The sequence below is a fragment of the Schistocerca americana genome, chromosome 6 (genome assembly GCF_021461395.2).
Source record: "Schistocerca americana isolate TAMUIC-IGC-003095 chromosome 6, iqSchAmer2.1, whole genome shotgun sequence".
Lineage (NCBI taxonomy): Eukaryota > Metazoa > Arthropoda > Insecta > Orthoptera > Acrididae > Schistocerca > Schistocerca americana.
In genome coordinates, this window is record NC_060124.1 from 208,500,544 (window position 1) to 208,522,016 (window position 21,473).

Genomic DNA, 21,473 nt, shown 5'->3' on the forward strand with positions numbered 1-21,473 from the left:
CCATCCTGTCATCGATCGGATCTACTTGGTCGTTCGCAATTCTGAAATCCTCTTCAAGGCGGCCAAGTATTCCGATTTTGACCATCGTCACTATTTCTTTCCCGGTTTACTCGTTCCTCTGCGAGGGCCTAAACTCGATCGATTACCTCTTCCATATTCAGATGCGGCGCAAGTGCCATTTTTTCACGTACCTCGAGTATTAACTTTAGTATTAGAATGAACATTAGTTCTTCCTCTTTAAATGGATCGCCATTCCAGTGTTGCTGCACATACTCTCGCACAGTGCCATAAACTCTTGCGTAATAACAATCGCCGCTACAGTCGCTTAGTTGTGGAAAGGCATCACGACCAGATGAGATACCTACTATAAGATTCTGCAGAGGTTGTGCAAATGAACTCATACGCCTACTAGCAGTAGTTTATCGTAGATCGCTGGAGGAATGAGAGAAACCTAGTGAATGAAAAGAAAAAGCGCAGGATATTTCCGTTTTCAAGAAGGGCCGTGGACAGATGCACACAATTAAACACCTATGCAGTTGACGTCAATCTGTTACAGAATTACGGAGCACGTTTCACGTTTAAGAAACATTACGCTGTAGGAGAACGAAAATTTACTCTGTAAAAATCAACACGGGTTCCGCAAACAGAGATCTTGTGAAACTCTGCTCGCTCTTTTCCTCCATAACTTCCATAATACATTGGACAAAGGCGCTCACGATGATGCCGTGTTCCTTGATTTCAGGAAGGCATTTGACATCGTCCCGCTCTGCCCTTAGAGGAAAAATTACGAGCTTACCGAGATTTGCGACTGGATTCAAAACTTCCTATAAGATAGTTATAGCCTAACGGTGTAATAGTCAACCAGATTAACAGACTGAAACGCCTGGTTAAATCCGCAGGACAGAACAGGTAGTTGGAATAAAGTAGTTGGAATATAACTTTATTTAGTTGCCCAAACATTACAGAGCAAATTTCCGAGCTTAACTATCGACTGAGTATGTCACACAATCTTATGGCCTAAGGGCACAACCTCTTTAATTTTTAAAACGGCTGAAGGCCCATGATTTAGAACACAACTACAATAAATTTTCAAAATGCAGAAACCGCAAGGTTTTACCCGGAAATAATATTTCAAATGAGGCCGAAGGCCCTAACAACCTAAGACTTGACAAGTAAGGAACTTTCAATTTTAAAACGGCTGAAGGACCATTATTTAAAACCCAACTAAAAACATATAAATTCAAACCATCGGCTATAAGCCATTAAAATACTCAATCAAACACCAACAAGAAAAGGCAGTACAGCAAGCGGCGCTCAGAAGTTTCTGGGGGTCAGTCTGCACTTGAAATATTAACGTTCGTTTGGGGGAGACAGGTAGTCGGCCCAACTATATGCGATCAGCCGGCAACCCAACCGATAGACCGTCAACAGACCAATGCTCGAGGTGAGTTAGGCTCCACACTTGCACCAAGGGTCCGCTCCGCACTTGCACGAAAATTCCACCGATTCTGACAGCAGAGACTGTGGAACCAAACCAAAACGGATCCCACACAACCCATAATGGCCAGCTGCGGTGGCCGAGCGGTTCTAGGCGCTTCAGTCCGGAACCTCATGACTGCTACGGTCGCACGTTCGAGTCCTGCCTCGGGCATGGATGTGTGTGATGTCCTTGGGTTAGTTAGGTTTCAGTAGTTCTACGTTCTAGGGGACTGATGACCTCCTATGTTAAGTCCCATAGTACTCAGAGCCATTTGAACCATTTGAACAAGCCATAAGGGGTGGACGACCCGAAAACCCACGTCGTTTAATCAAACGAACGACTTGTCAGTGAAAATCACATAACTACACACAGCCTCACGAACATCTGCACGAGGACTAGACGATGCCCACGGCAGTGACTGTGCAATAACAAGGACGAACCACGAGTCGGTGGACACAGCCAACCCACAAGCAATCGCCAGCCAAATACACGTCCTCTAACAGACGACCGACCGACGGTCAACCAATGTCGTCCCCACTCAAAACATGTGTGTCGGCAATCGTCGGGCAAGTGGTGGATATCCGCACCTTCCTTACGCTGCATGCCCCACTGGTGCTACGTCACGACTGCGCCAACCGACCAACTGCTATACATCAGCACGGAAACAGCACTAAAACAACTGGGCAGTCGACATCACAAGCTAGACACAATATCACAAACACTTGGACGAAGAACGCGACGAATGCTAAAAACAGTGACTATGCAGTGACGGGGACGAACCACGAGTTGAGACACACACATCCATGTGTGCGGCAACGGTCGGACGAGTCATGGCTATCCGAACCTCACTGCCACTCCAACACGACCGAGTCCTGCCGCGTCCCAAGTGTCCGACTGCCAGGTGCGAACTCCACTGCTGGCGCGTTGCATCTCACTGCCAGATACGAACGAACTTCCCAACACACGACAACCGGGAAGTAATAGTAGTCCAGCAGATATAATACGGCGGGGCATATATCGATAAGCGCTGCTACTCCCCCTCTTGGGCAGGCAAGACAGCAACTCAATAACACCAGTAACTGAATTAACAAAACGAGATGGCAGTACAGTAAAAACAGAATATAAAAAAAATATTGAGATGGCACGAACACGAGCCACGCACGGCTCACAGACATCATTGCCATTAGATTCTCACTTTCGATCGTACCAATTAATTGGGGATCGGATCGTTACGTTGCAACATTTATTTTCGGCGTATCGATTCCTTAGCGGTTTAGTTTTCCTTCTAAATTGAGGACGAATGTTGGTTCTTCCATATATCCTAAGTGTTGATCATCTTATGACCTGAGATATATGTTCACCTCAAGATGTGGTTCTTAGTCCAATAAAAAGAATTTTCATACAGCTGAAGCGGTTTTCTAGTTTCCAAGATACACTTTTGCAGCTAAGATTGCTCTGACTATATTGTCTTTAGCAGACATTATTAAATTATATGGAGATCTAAACAGATATAGGGAATGTACTGTACTCAACACTTTCTCTTAACTTTCTTGAACAACTACTTGACATTCAACACAGAGTAAGACGTTTACATATTGTTGGCCTCTGAATTTGATTTAAAAAGGAACAATGCCCTGTTTTCGCTTTCGTGTCCCTTTTATAGGGATGTAGACAGGCTGTATCCCTGCCTGATGGTCTGGATTGTGTGTAATTCTGATGATAACTATTTTCCATTGCCTGCGACGATGCTGATATTAGTATAAGGACTTGGAAGCACTCGGGTCAAGTGCCTTAACGTAGAACCATTGCCATTACGGGATCACCCGTTTCGGAAACCAGTTTATTCTTCAACTTAGTTAGAATGAAATTATGCAACGTTACGTACTAGCTGTACTTCTGTCATCGTGACTCTCAAATGATGCCATCGATCTGCCACGTTCATAATCTGAAAAGTTTACTATATCTTAAAAATGAAAACTGTAGGGCAGCCAAAAGTCGTATGTGACATTTTCTTTATTTTTACGTCTATAAGTTTCCCACTTTGTGTCTCTGTATGAAATGCAGCCAGAATTTACCTCCCACTCCATAAAAAGTCTACGTTTTACCAAAACTGTGTACCCACAGACTGTTCTCCAATTAAACTCATATGTTACCCATTGACTAAACAAAACCTAATTTGAATTGAACTGTAACTGGCCTGAGTATAACTTGTCTTCATATCGAACGCGCAACTGAAATAAAACCATTATCTGGCCCCAATAATAATTTCCACTCACCTCGCGTCTTGACAACATTGTTGCAGTTTTCTCGAAAGCACAACAGCAAACAACAAGCAGGTAGCGGCTAAGCTAGGTTTCTATTTTTAAATAAAATATCCAAACAGTATTCAAACTGTTGTTTACCACGTGGTGCAACGTGGTAATGCGTAATAATAAACCTTGTTTAAACAGTGGTATGGGGAGAATAACTACTCCTATGAAATGATATTCCAAGACAACGATTTTAGGATGAAGTATGTATTCAAAGAGACAGAGTAAAAACTTCGTATATTCTTCACACGTAACATTGGTCTGTACAATACTAGCCTTAACAAAGCGAGTAATGATTAGAAAAGGGTACAATGGTAGAGGAGAATTTCTGTAAAAACCAAATTAGGTTGTATGTTAACGCATGAGTCAGGCAAGTGAGGTAGTGTTTCTCTCAGCTCTCAGGGACAACTAGCTGCGTAGTGCTGCAGTATTATCTCTGACTTCATGTCTTTAAAAAAATCAAAATTTATATTTTTTTCGGCTTTCAATATATGCATCATATTTATCTAACGGATACAATCACAAGTTAACATAACGCTACTGAATATGTCCATCACCTACCACACTTCAGCTCTCTCTCTCTCTCTCTCTGACGTACACATCGATAACTCACTAAAATCAAAATGACATGCCCACCGTACACATACCTATTTCACTCGACTTACTCCATTTTATGTATGACTGCGGCGTAATACTCACCCTGATGTTTGTAACTTGTGGCACTAGGCTAGATAATTTCTGAAGATGGTCACGATAGTCGAGTGACACATATACAAATAAAGAAAAAGCTACATATGACTTGTGGCTGTTCTACAGTTTTAATTTCTAACAGTCGCTGTTCCCCTGCCGGTAAATGCCTGCGCCCGCTGAACTTGTCATTCTTATTATGCCTGTGACTCACCAATAACGTATTCTGCACGATTTGATCCTACTCCATAATAATATGCTAAAACCGTTTTGGTCTGAAACTTATTCCTGGTCCAGCTTTCACTATTCCAGGTCTTATACGATCTGTAGTTCCAGCCGCAAATCTTGCAGGATATCGTAAGTTTTTTTGGCATGTCTCTATCTATTACTCTGCAAATTTATTGGCAATTATAATCATTCTTCTGCTTCATCTTGTTTCTGCCACCTCGCCTCCTGCGCCTCTTCCGGTTCCTTCTACAGCGCCTCCCGCACCTCGGTATGTTTCTGCAAGTAGGTTCCCATGCACATACACTCTTTTCTTCACATCTTGCTGGCGTTTCTATTTTGCTGCTTCGTTGAGCTTACAGCTCCCACTTTCGTTCCTGAATTCTAGTTCAAATACTTTCCACAATATTTTTGTCTTTTTCCGAATCGCTCAATAGCTGACTGATAATTTCTTTTCTTTTTGTCACACATTACATTCGCTGCCAGTTAAATACATTAATTTCATTATTTCAGAGCTAATTGTACCAATTACAGTAGGTGATTTCATCAGTGCCACAAAACTTTTGTTGAGTGAAACTGCAAATCTCGTTGCCACTCCCATCTGATTCGAGATACTGTTCTGCCATAATTTGTACTTTGGTATCGTCGTATATTTCCATTGTATTTCTGTAGTGATAGCCATGTATGAGCACTCATAAACGTTCTCGTTACTAGGTTGCAGATGTTCATTGCATCTTCCAAATAAAAGAATAAAAGTTGCTACATCTACATCTACATCTACATCTACATGGATACTCTGCAAACCACATTTAAGTGCCTGTCAGAGGGTTCATCGAACCACCTTATCAATTCTCTATTATCCCAATCTCGTATAACGCACGGAAACAACGAACACCTATATCTTTCCGTACGAGCTCTGACTTCCATTATTTATATGGAAATGATAGCCGCCACTGCGGCTACTCGATCACAAAGTATGTTAACTGACAAAACCACTTTAAATGTTACTTCCCACTCACTTTCGTGCCACTACAACGACCGAACTATTGTTATTTAATTACGCTCATCGTCTCGTAGTCTGCACTGCAAAACAAAATATTCATCGAGCTGGAGAGTTGTTGTTTACAAGAGACGTACGCCGCTCTTTTCTACGCCGAAGTGCTGTATTTCACTCTTATAATATCCATCCTCATTTACACAACAAAATAATACAGGGTTTCGCAAAAGTCACTGGACTGTTGGTTAAAAGAAAACAAAAGTAACAGCAAGGCGTAGTACAGGAGAAAGTTTTAACTCCTTTAGCTGTTATTAGCAAACGGTTGTAATTACGTCTTGCCAAGTTTGTATACAATGTAATGAAACACAATGATGAAATTAGTGACTTGTTGAAAGCGTGATCTGTGAGACGTGGATGCAGCTGTAGTTTTCCGAATTGTCGCGATGTTAACGAAAGAAGAAAGGATTTTCGCGTTAAAAACATTTTAAAAATGTGGTGCTGCTGCAGTTGTTAATGAACGAGGACGACATTTCAGATCAAAACCACCGTCTAGATAAACGGTATGCGGTATACGAGATAGATTTGAAGAACCACTAAATCAACCTGGTGCGAGTGTTTGGGGGGGGGGGGGGGGGCAAGATCATCATTTGGCATACCTGGACCATATATTTTTGAAGAAACAGTGTCAGGAAATAGCTTTTTGGATATGCTTCAGCATTACTTGGTACCAAGACTTGTAACGTGTGCTGAAAACTTTCAAGGAATTTACTTACCACACGATGGTGCTTCGCCGCATTAAGCCCCTGCCGTCCGCTATTATTTAAAAGAAACTTTCCGAAGAAAAATGATTGATTGAAGGGCAGGTATTGACATGCCTCCACGATATCAGGTACATGGATTCCTTTTTCTATTGGGTGTCGTCAAGGACTGTTTATTCTCAAAAGCGTCAGGCCATTGCTATACTAGAAGACTACATACACGATGCATATCATGGTTTGGACAGTGATACCACACTACGCCATAGAATATTTAACAGTGTTCCAGAAAGACTTCAAAGATGTGTTAATGTAGACGGAAAACTGTTTTAAAATAAAAAATAATTTATGTATTATCTGTATTTGTAATGAAACCTAAATTAAATCTCCTGTTTAAATCACTGCCCAGTGTCTACTGACTTTTGCGCCACCCTATACAAATCGCGTAAGCTGTTATTTCACGAAAGATATGACCGTGATCGTGTTACTAATGCGTAGTTTGGGAAATAAGACACAAAGTTAATGATTATTCCCTTAAACACACCATAATTAGTGGATAAAACACTTCGGATAGCAAATAGTTTCTCCTAGGTGACGCAAATCTCTAATGGTGTATTGTACCAAGATAACATTATGGTCGCTATTCCCAAACGCACATACGTTTTAACGAGTATCGAAATTGCAATAATTGAACCAAAAATTTCATTATTAATTGTCTGCATTAAGTATTTCGTGAGAAAACTATTGAACCAATTTTTACGTTAAATACTGATCACGTCATATGTTTTTGGATAGGTTCCGTGGAGACTTTAATCTAGCATCCATTGACTGGGAAAATTACACGTTTATCACAGGTAGTAGAAGCAAAGATTCGTGTGAAGTGATCCTAGGAGAGCTCTCAACATACAACCTTGAGCAATTAATTAGAAAACCAACTCGACATGGGAACATATTAGATATCTTGGCGACAAACAGACCTGATCTTTTTGAGGAAGTTAATCTAGAAGAAGGTATTAGCGACCATAATGTCGTTGTGGCTTCTATGTCAGTGGAAGTTGCAAAAAGAAAAAAAAAAGCAAAGAAACAGCGCAGAGTTTTCATGCTCCAAGCATTTACCGCTGCACACAAAGATATTGAGCATCTCTGGTCGGAATTTAAAGGTATTGTTCACCATGTGCTAGAGAAGTAAGTGCCTAGCAAAAGTATAGGGGAGGGAAAGGATCCACCTTGGTACAACAAACATATTAGGAAGTTGCTGAGAAAGCAGAGTATTTTGCACAGTCGTTTTAAACGTAGTCACTGACAAACAGAAATTATGCGAGATGAAAGCAGTTGTCAGAAGGACAATGAGAGACTCTTTTAACGAATTTGAAAGCAATATTTTATCTGCAGATTCTAAAAATAACCCCAAAAAATTATCAAACAAACGAAAGGATGGCTGACATAGTGTTTAGTGTATCTGGGATTGTAAAACAGTTAAGATCCTTAGACGCCAGAAAGGCATCTGGCCTAGACGGTATCCCCGTAAGATTTTATGTTGAGTATGCTACAAATATAGCACCATTCTCCTCCGTCATCTATCAGAGATCACTGGAACGGCGGAAAGTTCCACGGGACTGGAAGAAGGCCCAGGTCATAGCAATCTATAAAAAGGGTAGAAAATCAGATGCACATAATTACCGGCCAATTTCACTGACATCGATTTGTTGTAGAATCATGGAACGTATTTTGTGTTCAGACATAATGACCTTTCTAGACTCTGAGAAGGTCATCTGCTGAAACCAGCACGGTTTTAGGAAACTGCGGTCATGCAATTCACAGATGGCTCTCTTTGTGCACGATATACATCAGGCTCTAGTTACCAGCTCCCAGGTTGATGCAATATTTCTCGACTTTCGAAAGCCGTTCGACTCAGTTCCGCACTGTCGCTTGCTACATAAAGTGCGCGCTTACTGTCTATCCAATGACATATGCGGTTGGATAGAAAGTTTTCTAACAGACATGGAGCAGTATGTCGTCCTGAACAGGGTAACTTCAACAGAAACAAGCGTAACCTCAGGTATGCCCCAGGGGAGCGTAATAGGTCCTCTGCTTTTTACGATTTACATAAACGATCTGGTTGATGGTATTGACAGCGGACTTACACTGTTTTCCGATGATGCTGTAGTCTACAAGAAAGTAGTATCACAAGGATGTTGTGAACAAATCAATGAGGATTTGCATAAAATAAATGCGTGGTGTAATGACTGGCAGTTATCTCTCAATATTAGTAAGTGTAGCCTACAGCGTATAACAAGGCGAAAATCCCCATTAATGTACGAGTACAAAATAAATGATCAGTCTTTGGAAGCGGTAACATCAGTCAAGTATCTGGGTGTGACTATTCGAAATGATCTCAAATGGAATGATCAGATTAGACAAGTAACGGGTAAAGCGAACTCTAGATTGCGGTTTATTGGTAGAATCCTGAAGCGATGTAGTCCTTCAACAAAGGAAATAGCTTACAATACGTTAGTTCGTCCAGTCTTGGAGTATTGTTCGTCTGTATGGGACCCTTACCGGTTGGGTCTGATTCAAGAGATTGAGAAGGTCCAAAGAAGAGCGGCAAGATTCGTGACTGGTACATTTAGCCATCGCGAGAGCGTTACAAATTTCATAGAAATTTTGAAGTGGGACACACTTCCAGATAGACGACGCGCTAAACAGAAGGGGCTGCTCACTAAATTCCGAAATCCAATCTTCACCGAGGATGTAGAGCATATATTATTACCACCAACCTTCAAATCGCGTAATGATCATCATTCAAAGATAAGGGAAATAAGAGCTCTTTCTGAGGCGTTCAGACAGTTGTTTTTCCCCTGCGCGATCCGCGAGTGGAACAGAGGGGGGGGGGGGGGGGGGGGGGAAATATGACTTTTGTGCGAATTGTGCCCTCCGCCACACACCGCTTGGTGGCTACTAGCTGATTATATTTGTAGATGTAGCAAAACACAATTTTGTTTTTTAACCCAAACATGTTTCACTGCAGTTGCAGCATTTTCAGTGGGCTTTTGTTTTATGGCTGATGCTGCAACTGCAGTGAAACACGTAAACACGGAAAACAGAGCTTCAACCCCAAGATAATTACTGATCGCGTCCTTTGCCGAGAGAAACTATTTAACAAGCAAATCATTCCCTCATATGAACGGTTACGAAAATTTTCTGTATGGTATGGAACAAAGCTACCTGTGAAATAACAAAGGATATTAATAGGGAGCTGTATTTTTTTTCGCGTAGATGTTCCGTAGTCATAAGCACACATAAATGAAGATACACTTGCCACAATTTGCAAACACGGAATTTCAGAATAAAAACTACTCATTTATCTTGAACTTTTGTTGAATAACACCGTCAGACTAGTATTACTTTCAGAGTAATAACTGACGTTTCTTAAAACTAAAATGGTATTACAATACTGCGTAACTGGCTGCACGACTTAACTAGAATTAACTGTTAAAATAATTTTTCAAGACACAAGCAATTTCTGACAGCCCACGTTAAGCATATAACACAGTTTTCTGTCTAAAATTTGAACGCTAATAAATAAGGTAATTTTTAGGGTATATGTCAGGAACCTACCACAAGCAGTGTGACTCGGAATAACGTGTGTGCACCCGTAAACTGAACTATGTTGATAAACGGCCACACTATTTATACTGGCCCACGTGATTTACAATGCTAAAGGAAACGCTACATTGCCTGGAGGTGATGTTGCGAAGCACTACGTCGGCGTCGTAGAATACAGAGTAGTTTCAGCCAGAGCGTTTGCAAGGCTCACACATGACTCTTCTTCTAAGTAACAATTGTTATGGAACACTGCTTAAACATCCCACACCTTTAATATCAGAACCAGCGACCTTCAGTTCGTCGACCACATACATTGACCAGAAATCCACACAGCACTTCCGCAGATGACATTACATGTAAAGAAATTTGGTTCAAAATAAGAAATGAAGACGCACAATGGCAGAATACACGTGAAATATAGGCAAAATTTTATAAATAACTGATAATGATAATGATTTAGTCTTGGTATTCGCTGACTTCGCTTGGCTTCTGTACGGTATAGTTACTTTAAAAGGCTACGTGTTATGAATGGTAACGAATAATTGACAGCTCTGACTAACATTTATCATTTCGATGTACTGCTGTTCATACGGACTTCACCTTTTCTAACCAGAAAAATAGTCGTAGGGACATAAGGAAAAGCGTCTTTATCCACACTGTGGAGTGCAAAGTATCATCACTGTATACGTGACTAATGTTCTCTAAAAACGACAAAAATGTGCGTGCATTTATCTCATAAAAGTGGAGTATGCATTAAAATTTCGGGACACGCGCCACAATAAGGCAAATATTTATTAAGAGTACAAAGGAATGAAATTCTTCGAAACTGTACCTCCGTGGAGTATCAAAGACTTAATGAGCAATTGTACCGTACGGAGGACTATTAGCCGTACCTTTAACAGTTATTTCAAATTATTTTCCAAATTGCCTGGAGAAAAAGCATTTTTTACTTTCAAAACATATTTCAAGATTCAAAAGATTCTCCACTTCACACAATATCAGGCGGCAACTGTCTCACTAGCATTAAAAGTTTCCAAATGTTTCTCTGATTTCCCCGCTAGAAACGAGTTGACATTGAGAATTAAACGTAATCTCGGATTCCTTCCTTGCGCCCTAACGAAATCGTGAATTTCCAGCGCAGACATCAAAGGAAGTCCTGTTCTCTGCAATCGTTCGATGGCGCATGCCTGATTACTGAAGTGTGATTTTATTGTTACAAGCTACAGCCGAAATTTTTCTTTGACAGACGCTTTAATTAAAATCTGCGTGCTGTAAATTCTATGGGCTTAGGGCAAGGAAAACCTTGTGACCAATGTTATAATATGATAACTATGTACTTTCGCAGTTGGTGCTGATTATTGTCGGAAATCGGTCTATATTGTCGTCATCATTACAACGTATCCAGCACAATTTAGCATGCGATTGCTCCTACAGCAGAACATAGTCGAAACCAATATAGTCACAATATTACTTTACAAGTTTCTAACTGCATTATGCTTTATTGATGTTCCAGCTCACGGACGTCTGCATCGATTAGTCAGTTTTCCGAATATCTTCTAACTTTTTTTCGTTATATGGAAAGGGCAGCGAGAGCTATTTATCTAATAACACAAGTTTATCGTCTGTCTTCATCTGACACATTGCTGCACTGTCTGTTGCATGTTTAAGTATGAATTTCTGGTAGCTTATACAAACAATTCGACATCAAAGAATACACCCAGACATCGTTGCAAGTAAAAAATAAGTCGAAAAATTTTAAGATGGGCTCAAGAGGCCATGATGCAATTCAGTTCATAACAGAGGGACGTTACGAGAAATTTAGAAGTTCGTTACGTTCTAATTAACCCAGACATTTCCGAATACGAAGTGGGAAAATCTAATGCTCATAACGCAATGGTTTTTGCCTCCACTGAAGCAGCTGGTGAAACTGTCTTGTACACTGGAAGTGTGCTCCACCTCCTGTATCTTCTACGACGGTCCGGCATGGCTGTGTGCTTCGTGCGGCTGCCTCGAGTCGAATGAACATGCTGCTGCCTCTCGACACAGTTATCAAGCACCATGACGTCAGAACTTCCGGCCCCCACTCGCGCGCACAGAGCCAGCGCGCCTTATCAGTGTTGCGCAATCTTGATTTTCCAGCAACACGGGCCTAGTATATACTAGGGCCCGTGTTGCCCGGCAGCCTGGCTCAGCGGCTAAGTCCGCTTCAAGGACTTAGCCGCTGAGCCAGGCTGCCGGGCAACGGGGGCCCTAGTATTTACTAGGCCCGTGTTGCTGGAAAATCAACTACACCCGTCAAAACTCACGTTGTACCACAATTAGCTGTTATGAAAATCTTTATTATTACTGGTAGATTTGATTGGTAATCATCAGGCACACTAAGTTTTGCAATTGTAGTAACTGCATGGATACACGTATGAAATTTCACCCCACTCTACAAAATGTCAAAAACACGAATTGAAAAGCAGATGCGTTGTACTATTATGTTATTGACACGTTGGAACATTTCAATAATACTTAAATTCTACGTATTGAATTATATTGTCCAGTTCGTGATAGGACACGTCGAGATATTCGAAAGCATGTCCGAGGGTAAAGGCTAGCATCAACTGGATCATCAACAAACATTAAAACAGCAAAAAATCGCAAAATTATAACATTGCAATAATAACATTATTACGTAGGAGTCTTCCATTGTGAACGATACTCGATTCGTTGAGGTGCAGGTGTTGACCGAGATCCACGACATGGACTAACCATGTTAACTGATTAACTTCTCATGGTCGGGGTTGACAGACATGCAGAATTTTGTAACGACATCATATTCGCAGTTGAGTGCAGAAACTATTTGTTACACAACTGCACTTTGGTCTTTGAGCTGTTGTCGATTGGTACTGCAAAATGTTTTGCTTCAGCATATGTGAGACTTTAAAATCTCCCGACGTCTACGTTTTTTTGAGGATGACGTATTTACATGTCGGAGGATTTTAATGTCTAACAAGTGCTGAAGCAAAATATATTACAGTACCACACGAAAATGGCCCAAAGGTCGAAATTGCAATTGTGTAATAAATAATTGCTACAGTCAACGACGAATATGACATCCTTCAGAGAGAAAAAAAGTTAACAGAACTGGGAATTGATCTAGTCACAATATTATTTTCTGAGTTTTTGGATGCAATGAACATTACAGTGCCAATTGTATTCGCGTCTGTTCTAACTTAACATAACACGCATAGACAAATAAGTCTAACTTGTGTCTCTGATTCTTTTCGGAACAGTTCCAACATTTCCTCCTTCAATGTGTGTTCGACATAAAAGTTGAACATCAGTATGGTAACCGCTTTGCTCAATATCTTGCGACGTCCTACCTCCCCCCCCCCCCCCCCCCCCCCCCACTCTCCCCCACTTCTCCCGTCCGGTTGTGTTCTAATTATTCCTAGTACAAATCCGACTTCTTGTAATGAAATGCGAGACGAGCAAAGACAACGTTGCTCTGGCCAATTAGATCCTGTAATTTCCAGAGAGCGCGTTGCGACATAATAGCCGAATGAAATGTCGTGTGATCAATTTGTGCTCACCGTGGTAAAATTCTTTCTCGCTCAGCAAGGCCTGGTGACTAGCGTAGCGCCCTCCTGATCACTGGGGCCTGCCCTGCACCGATACGTAGGCTCCCTGCCGGTGTAACACTTAGCCTAAAGCCATCCTGTCAAGGGACGTAAAAACGCACGTGAAACAGAAGCCGATGACGTCACAGCGTGGAATTCCAAGTAGCACTACACCGCGAAGCGTGAAATAAAGAATCTGGCGTGCTAGATTTTAGCCTCGTGGAGAGAAACGTGGCTAACGAGGACAACAACTAGAATTTTTCTCCCAGTGGCCAAAAATCTTAACATAGCTGCTCGTTTATGTCAGAAAGTAAACACAAGTTAAACACTGAAAGTATTTGCTATTACAAAACTTCATGTAAGTGTACATGATGTTACCTAAAAATTACGACAAAAAACAGTAATTTTCTTCAGAAGTGCATAATCTTGCCAAAAAATTACGAGAATACCAAGTAATTTTTAGCTTCCAATCATGACATACTGTGGAGCGGCGGGTTAATAATAATAATTAATATGTCATAAGAAAATATTAGAATATTTGAAATATAGTTCCCAGTCTTTTACGAGAGCCTAGGAACTATTTCTGTGGTCATCCAGAAAGCGATGGAGGTCATACTGACCATAGTTCTCAGTCTGCCAAGTCCACATTCTTGTCCATCCCACTGAAGGAAATGTTTCGATTCTCTATTTGTTCAGCGGGATCACGACTATGATTATAAATGAAGCTTTTGAGTTGTGATTGATATACATATTTCGTAAAGTTTCACATGCACATCATCGTTATATTCTTTATGTTAATACTAATAACAAATCTCCCAATCCTTAACACCACTATGAGCAGTTCAGAGGCGACGTCTACGGTAAGTTCCTATTAAATTGTCTTTCGCCCTATCTTTTAATAATCAAAATAATTGCTCGCCAAAAAAGTGGAAAATAATTGTCACCACTTGCCACGCGGTTTTGTTAACATTACGGGCAACACACTTATAGTTACTTCCGTGAAATCTAAGCGATCCAAGATGATGTACAGTCCTCGCGATTTCATTTCCTATTTGTTCCGAAAACATGAGTTAAGTTGCGATCTGGCTGTGACGTCATCTGAGGCAGTGCGAAATCCTGTGTTTATCTGACGCGGACAGTACGGCAGCAGGGTGCGAAGTGAAGACTTGTCAAAATCTGAACGATCCAGGACGGTTGTACATTCCTCGCGAGTTCACTTTTTATTATTCCTGAAAATACACGTTTAGTTAACATCCTATCTCTGACGTCATCCGAGGCAGCGCGTACTCCGGCGTTTAACTGGCGCGGATCCTACGGTGGCTGGGTGCGAAGTAAAGACTCTAGTCTTGCCTCTGAGGCTGTATTTATCTACGGGCGCCGCGGACGGCCAAGGGAACATCTACTGTTATCCGCTCTATGCCCACAGTAGCAGCCTCTAAACGGCCGCTTTCGCAGACGCATAACATTTCATAACTCGGTTGTGTATTAATTTTGAATTTTCGTAATTTTTTGTATGAATATAGTTAAGTTGGTTAAAATCAGAGAAAACGTTTTAGCTCGCCTGCATTTAAACTTAGCCGTCTAGAATTTTTAGAACGGAACTGATAGTAGAACACGCCCTCTGAACTACAAGTTTAGGAGACCTCGTTTTGATTGTTAATAACGTCAAGGCCTTGGAACTTGTTATAGATCTATAGGTTTCATCACGTGCTGTAACCAAAACTTTCTAGCATTAAGATAACAAATACTTAATCCACTACTAATAAGGACGTTTTTGTTCCAAATTAAGTTTTCAGCAAATTACTCGGAAACTATTAGAGGTAGCTCCCTGGGGTTACAAAAATTCAGATGTGTGTGAAATCTTATGGGACTTAGCTGCTAAGGTCATCAGTCCCTAAGCTTGCACACTACTTAACCTAAATTATCCTAAGGACAAATACATACACCCATGCCCGAGGGAGGACTCGAACTTCCGCCGGGACCAGCCGCACAGTCCATGACTGCAGCGCCGAAGACCGCTCGGCTAATCCCGTGCGGCACTGGGGTTACATAATTAATACTTTTATACTAAACTGAAGCTTCATACAAATTTTCATATTTCTAAGTCTAATATTTAGCGCCTTCAGTTTTTCTTTAAAATGTGGCTCCTGACCAAAATATTGCTTTAATCATGTTGAGACTTGTACCAGTTAATTTTGACTTACATCTGCGCCTTATGACCAATTTTTGGATTCCTAGCTTTATTATTTAGCACCAGTAATGTTTTTCTTAAAAACATGTATTTAGGGAAAAATATTTATCTGATCAGTCTGAGAATTGACAGTTTAAACATTAATATACTAAAGCACATTCTGACAAAGTTTGGAAAAGCAACTTTAACTCTTAAGTTCATTCTTAAATTGTGGTGCAATACTTGTTTGCTACACACAGACGCGTTATGGTGACACGGCGCTGGTAGCAGTGGACTGGGGTAAGTCCTTGTATAACACTTTTGCCTGCCACTGTTATACCATAACCTCAAAGCTGGAGGTAGTTCGTATAAATGAAATCATTTTTATTAAAGCAATTGCAGTATAAAGAAGCAGAGCAGTGTTACCCTCTCAAAAGAAATTAAGTTGTGTTGACCGTAATATACGTAACGGTTGTGGCTTACCGGAAGTGAAAGTTAGAATTACGTAAATATTTAAACAGTAACAATATTGTACAGAATTTGACTTGAATAGCAAGAGTAATTAAAACGTTCTATAATTAAGTAACTTTGTGCATTTGAACTACTTTCAATGGAGGGGGGGCCCTTAATCCTGACCACTGTAGCAGAGAAAACTAAACACACTTTCAATACACTAAAGAAACAAGCCCTTAACAAACATGAACATGTAACTTTCAACAGTAATAGTTCTCAACTTTTACTGCAGTAGAACACAACTTGATGTGGCTATAAGACAATAGCTCACCTTTGGGTATTTTCGACAGACTGCACTGTAATCATTTAATTTGCAAAGCTCTATAAGCCACAGTTTTGAGAACATTCACTTTAGAAGTTGGCAACAAAATATTAATAAGCAGTTTTAATAGAAAAATTATTTTAAGCAAGCATCATATACTATATTACTCATTTCTGCTACATTAACTTTAACTTAGTTTCTTCTTACTATCTTCAAGTGGCATTAATTAGTAAATCACTGAGCTTTAATGTTCTTTCAATAAAGACACTCGGTAATCACTTTAGCATGGGAAGGATCCTAAGTGGAAATGTGACAGAGGATAAATCAAGGTAAGTTTTCATAAATGTCTTTTGGTTACCTTATTATTGAAAACAACCAAATCATCCACATGAGCTGATCCTTCACTGTACATTATTATAATTCCTTGGTTCCTTTTCAGTGATTGCGCAAAGTGGTGGCGATTGCATGTTGGTAGGTGGATTTGCAGGTGGCGATTATAAATACCAATTTCAGAATAGTTCCAGCTCTTTATCCATCCATCCGAGGCATTGGAAAGCGTCAGGAAAAGCCTCTCTCGGAACCAGCACAATACACAACTTTTACATGATCAGAATGAGATTTTCACTCTGCAGCGGAGTGTGTGCTGATATGAAACTTCCTGGCAGATTAAAACTGTGTGCCGGACCGAAACTCGAACTCGTGGCCATTGCCTCTCGCGGGCAAGTGCTCTACCAACTGAGCTGCCCAAGCACGACTCACGCCCCGTCCTCACAGCTTTACTTCTGCCATTACCTCGTCTCCTACCTTCCAAACTTAACAGAAGCTCTTCTGCGAACCTTGCAGAACTAGCACTCCTGAAAGAAAGGATACTGCGGAAACATGGCTAAGTTACAGCCTGGGGGATGTTTCCAGAATGAGATTTTCACTCTGCAGCGGAGTGTGCGCTGATATGAAACTTCCTGGCAGATTAAAACTATGTGCCGGACCGAGACTCGAACTCGGGACCTTTGCCTTTCGCGGGCAAGTGCATTACCATCTCGGTCCGGCACACAGTTTTAATCTGGCAGGAAGTTTCATTTTACATGAGCTGTTGATAGTTTGGCAGCTCGTCCCCGACTGAATCTTTGTTCCACCTTTCCATACATGCCAACCACATTTTGCGTGCGCTACAAAGTTCCGTTCCCGAGGGGACCCACACCACCTTTTACATACAAAATAATTAAAAACCGTAAGTGAAGGTCAGCAGTTTACATAACAGAAACCAAACATATTAAATAAAACAGAACATTTACACATATTGACATTTCTACAAAAATATTATTCACACAGAAACTACAATTACATCAGTAAGTTTTGTTCCCTCCAAATGACACAAAGAATTGAAATGATAGATACACTACATTGCATAGAATCAAACCATGACATCACAGTTTTTACAAAGAAAGGAATATACAATTTTGTGTTATCGATTCAATCAAACAACATTTAAAGCAGCTCAACGATGGAATGTTGAACAAAACAGAAAGCAAAACGTATCAACAAAAGGTATGTAGTGTCTAATCTACGGTGTTACACTTGCACACTTTCCCGTCTCTGTATCTCTCAAATGATACAGCGCTTGTTTCGCCACAATACGGCTATTAAAATTCCCAGTTGCAAACAGGAGACATTACTTACTAGTTTAGATTAATTAAAACATGTTACGTGAAACACGCGCTAACCAGTTCACGTCACATGTAGTAATTATAATTAAAATGTCCATTAAAACTCTATGAAGGACATGTGTATGGCTGTTAAACAAAGACAAATATCGACCTGGAAGCGTAACTCCAGCAAAGGCTTATGTAATCTACTGCAGAGCACATCAAACATTGCGAGCCGATGCCATAAAAAACAGGTCATTTATGTAATATTTCTCTTTTTCTGCACCCACTTTCCGTTCTCATAAATAGTTACTACTGGTGTTGCTACCAGTATAAAAGACCTCAACAGTAATGAAGTAGCACTGGTAAATTACAATTATTTCTTTACCGTCATACTGTTTTATAGTGGTAGCAACATCGATTATTATTTCTTACAATGGCATGTCAAAGCAGAAAAATATGAGTATTACGTAACTGAGCTTTTTATTACGGCATCAGCTCACAACATATGGAGCTCTCTGCGGTACTTTACGTAAGAACTATAGCTAGACGCTGCGCGACTAGTTCATTTGCCTTTCTTCCTTTTTTCAGTTCTAATGGACATTTTAATTATAAGTACTGCATGTGGCATGAGCTTGTTAGTTCATGATTCATGTAACATGTCTTAATTAATGTGAAGAAGTGATCAATAGTTTCAGTTTGCAATTGTCAGTTTTAATTATTTTAAATTATAATTGGTTGTTGAAATTAGTGGTTTTCTTACAATATCTTAGGTAAGATCATGCACTTCTGAGGAAGATACTTCTAATAGTATCTAAATTTAGGCCATGTTTAAATTAATAGACTTCCGACAGTTGATTGACTGTTTACTTTATTAACTAAATCAAATTTATTCCATTTCACGCATACGAGAGGCAATACGTCGTTTACTCATGGTTTCCAGCTCGCCTCTGATTCAACCCCAGCCTTCCTATCTGCAGTTTTAGTTGTGAATCGTTGGGAATGGTTTTACATACGTGTACTTGTCGTAATTTAACCATATGTTTCTGTATTGCTCATCGGCATTGTTCTTCTAGGCTCCTTTTAAAATTCCTGTAATTTTGTCCTTTTAAAATTTGAATTGTCCTCCTCGCCGCTTCCACGAATCAATGAGCTCCGTCGAAATGCCCTCTACCGCCCCCCCCCCCCTCCATCTCGGTGTCCTACTGTCGGCAGAACAAATGTTGACCTCTGTTTCCTCACATTCTGCAATCTGCTGGCGTTGGAATAAATTTCAGAAAACTTATCATTATCTTCGATTTTTTATGTGAAGCACGGTAGTTACAATCTGACGCAAAACTTCCTACCGACGCCACTTGAGGGGTGGAAGAAATATGACCGTCTCGGATAGCGTGTGTGCGTAGACTTGTATCGTGTTTGTTTTGGTCATGGCAATGATAATGATGAGGAGGAGGAGGAAGACGAGATGGAGGAGAAGGAGGAGGAAGAGAGAGAGAGAAAAAGGAGCGGGAGAAACTTGCTGGCAGCGCACAGGCTGCTCATCTTGAATAGCACAAGCGCGACCTCCAACTTTCGTTCACCCTTGCGATAAATTTAGACCTTTCCTACACCCTTTTATGAGCGCAGAAAAGTACGAGTAAATTGTTGCGGTATTTTCGTTCATTCGCTTGTAGGTTATGTCGCTTTGTCCTATATTCAGATATTCATCTAGCATGTATAGCGTATGCCGAGAGAGGTTTCATTGGCGATGTTCATAAACTTTTACTCTGTCCAACATAGTACTTCCATCTTAGTGCATATCTTCAGATAAATTCGTTCACTTAGATATATCACGTTAGTATGTTCGAAGATCTAAAAAATACAAAATTGTCATTAAATTAACAACATTGATTTATCGATCTTCTGCGACTTGAGGTCATTGTTGAGGATACATTGCATTTTTTGTTACAGGATCTTGACACCAGGATCATCATCGGCAGTTTCTCGCAGCAGGTGGCTCCGAAGATTTTTTGTGAGGTATGAAACATGCTTTTCTTTTCTTTCTTATCTTACCTATCGAAAGAATCGTAAAAAATTTGACTCTCTTTGATGGTTGGTTGGTTGATTTGGGGGAAGGAATGAAACAGCGAGGTCATCGGTCCCATCGGATATGGGAATGAAGCGGACCGTGCCCTTTCAAAGGAACCATCTCGGCATCTTCTTGATGCGATTTAGGGAAATCACAGAAAACCTAGATCTGGATGGCGGGAAGCGGATTTGAACCGTCGTCCTCCCGAATGCGAATCCAGCGTGCTAGCCACTGCACCACCTCACTCGGTCTCTGTTTGTTAATTATAGAGTCATCAATAGGCGTGAATAACACAAACAAGATCCCAGCTGCTGATGGCAGCAGTATTGAAAAATGAAAGCGGCAGTTTCTCCTTCAGTGATTTGAAGGAAAAGTTTTGAGAGAAAAAAATTCAGTTACGTTTCCCAAAGTCCACCCGCCCCCCAAGCCCCCATAAGAAAGACTATGGTGGGACTATCTTATGAAATACCCTCCTGAAGTTCAGTTCGCCGCGCTGGATTAGCCGAGCGGTCTACGGCGCTGCAGTCACGGACTGTGCGGCTGGTCCCGGCGGAGGTTCGAGTCCTCCCTCGGGCATGGGTGTGTGTGTTTGTCCTTAGGATAATTTAGGTTAAGTAGTGTGTAAACTTAGGGACTGATGACCTTAGCAGTTAAGTCCCATAAGATTTCACACACATTTGAACGTTTTTTGAAGTTCAGTTCGTTGGCTGTAGCTGTGCTAAAAACACCATGTCTTTCTATAATTCGTAACTATTTAACCAGTTTATTTATATTCTTCTGTACGTTATTTTGGTGAAAAATTTACAAAAAGCAAGCTGTAAACTGATGTTTGCCTTCTCTCAGTTGCATTACGATTAGGTCTGAATTATAATCTGTTGATGAATCTCCTTTTAGCGGAAACTGGCCTGCATATCAGATTACTAACTTGTAATGATGTTTTATACACGTACAAAAGCTGGCTACGTTTAAGAACTGGAGCATGAGGAAGCCCTTAATTACAACTTAATGAAGATTAAGGGAACCAACTAGGTCATACCCCAATTCCTACTCCATATGTTCACACCACACAGCTGTTAGGATCAGTGACGTAAGAAATTTGACTAGGACCAATTATTCCCAAAAAGCCACACTGCTAACGGCGTTATTAGTT

The 21,473-nt window shown here is 40.7% G+C and overlaps 1 protein-coding gene across 1 annotated transcript in view; it reads left to right on the forward strand.

Annotated features, from left to right (window-relative positions):
- Nucleotides 1–21,473, forward strand: part of LOC124620054 (gamma-aminobutyric acid type B receptor subunit 2) — a 434,547-nt gene that overhangs the window by 178,708 nt on the left and 234,366 nt on the right. Inside the window, exon 6 of the mRNA XM_047146721.1 lies at nt 20,206–20,271. Coding sequence (XP_047002677.1) covers nt 20,206–20,271 — 66 coding nt within the window. The remainder of the gene's footprint in view (nt 1–20,205; nt 20,272–21,473) is intronic.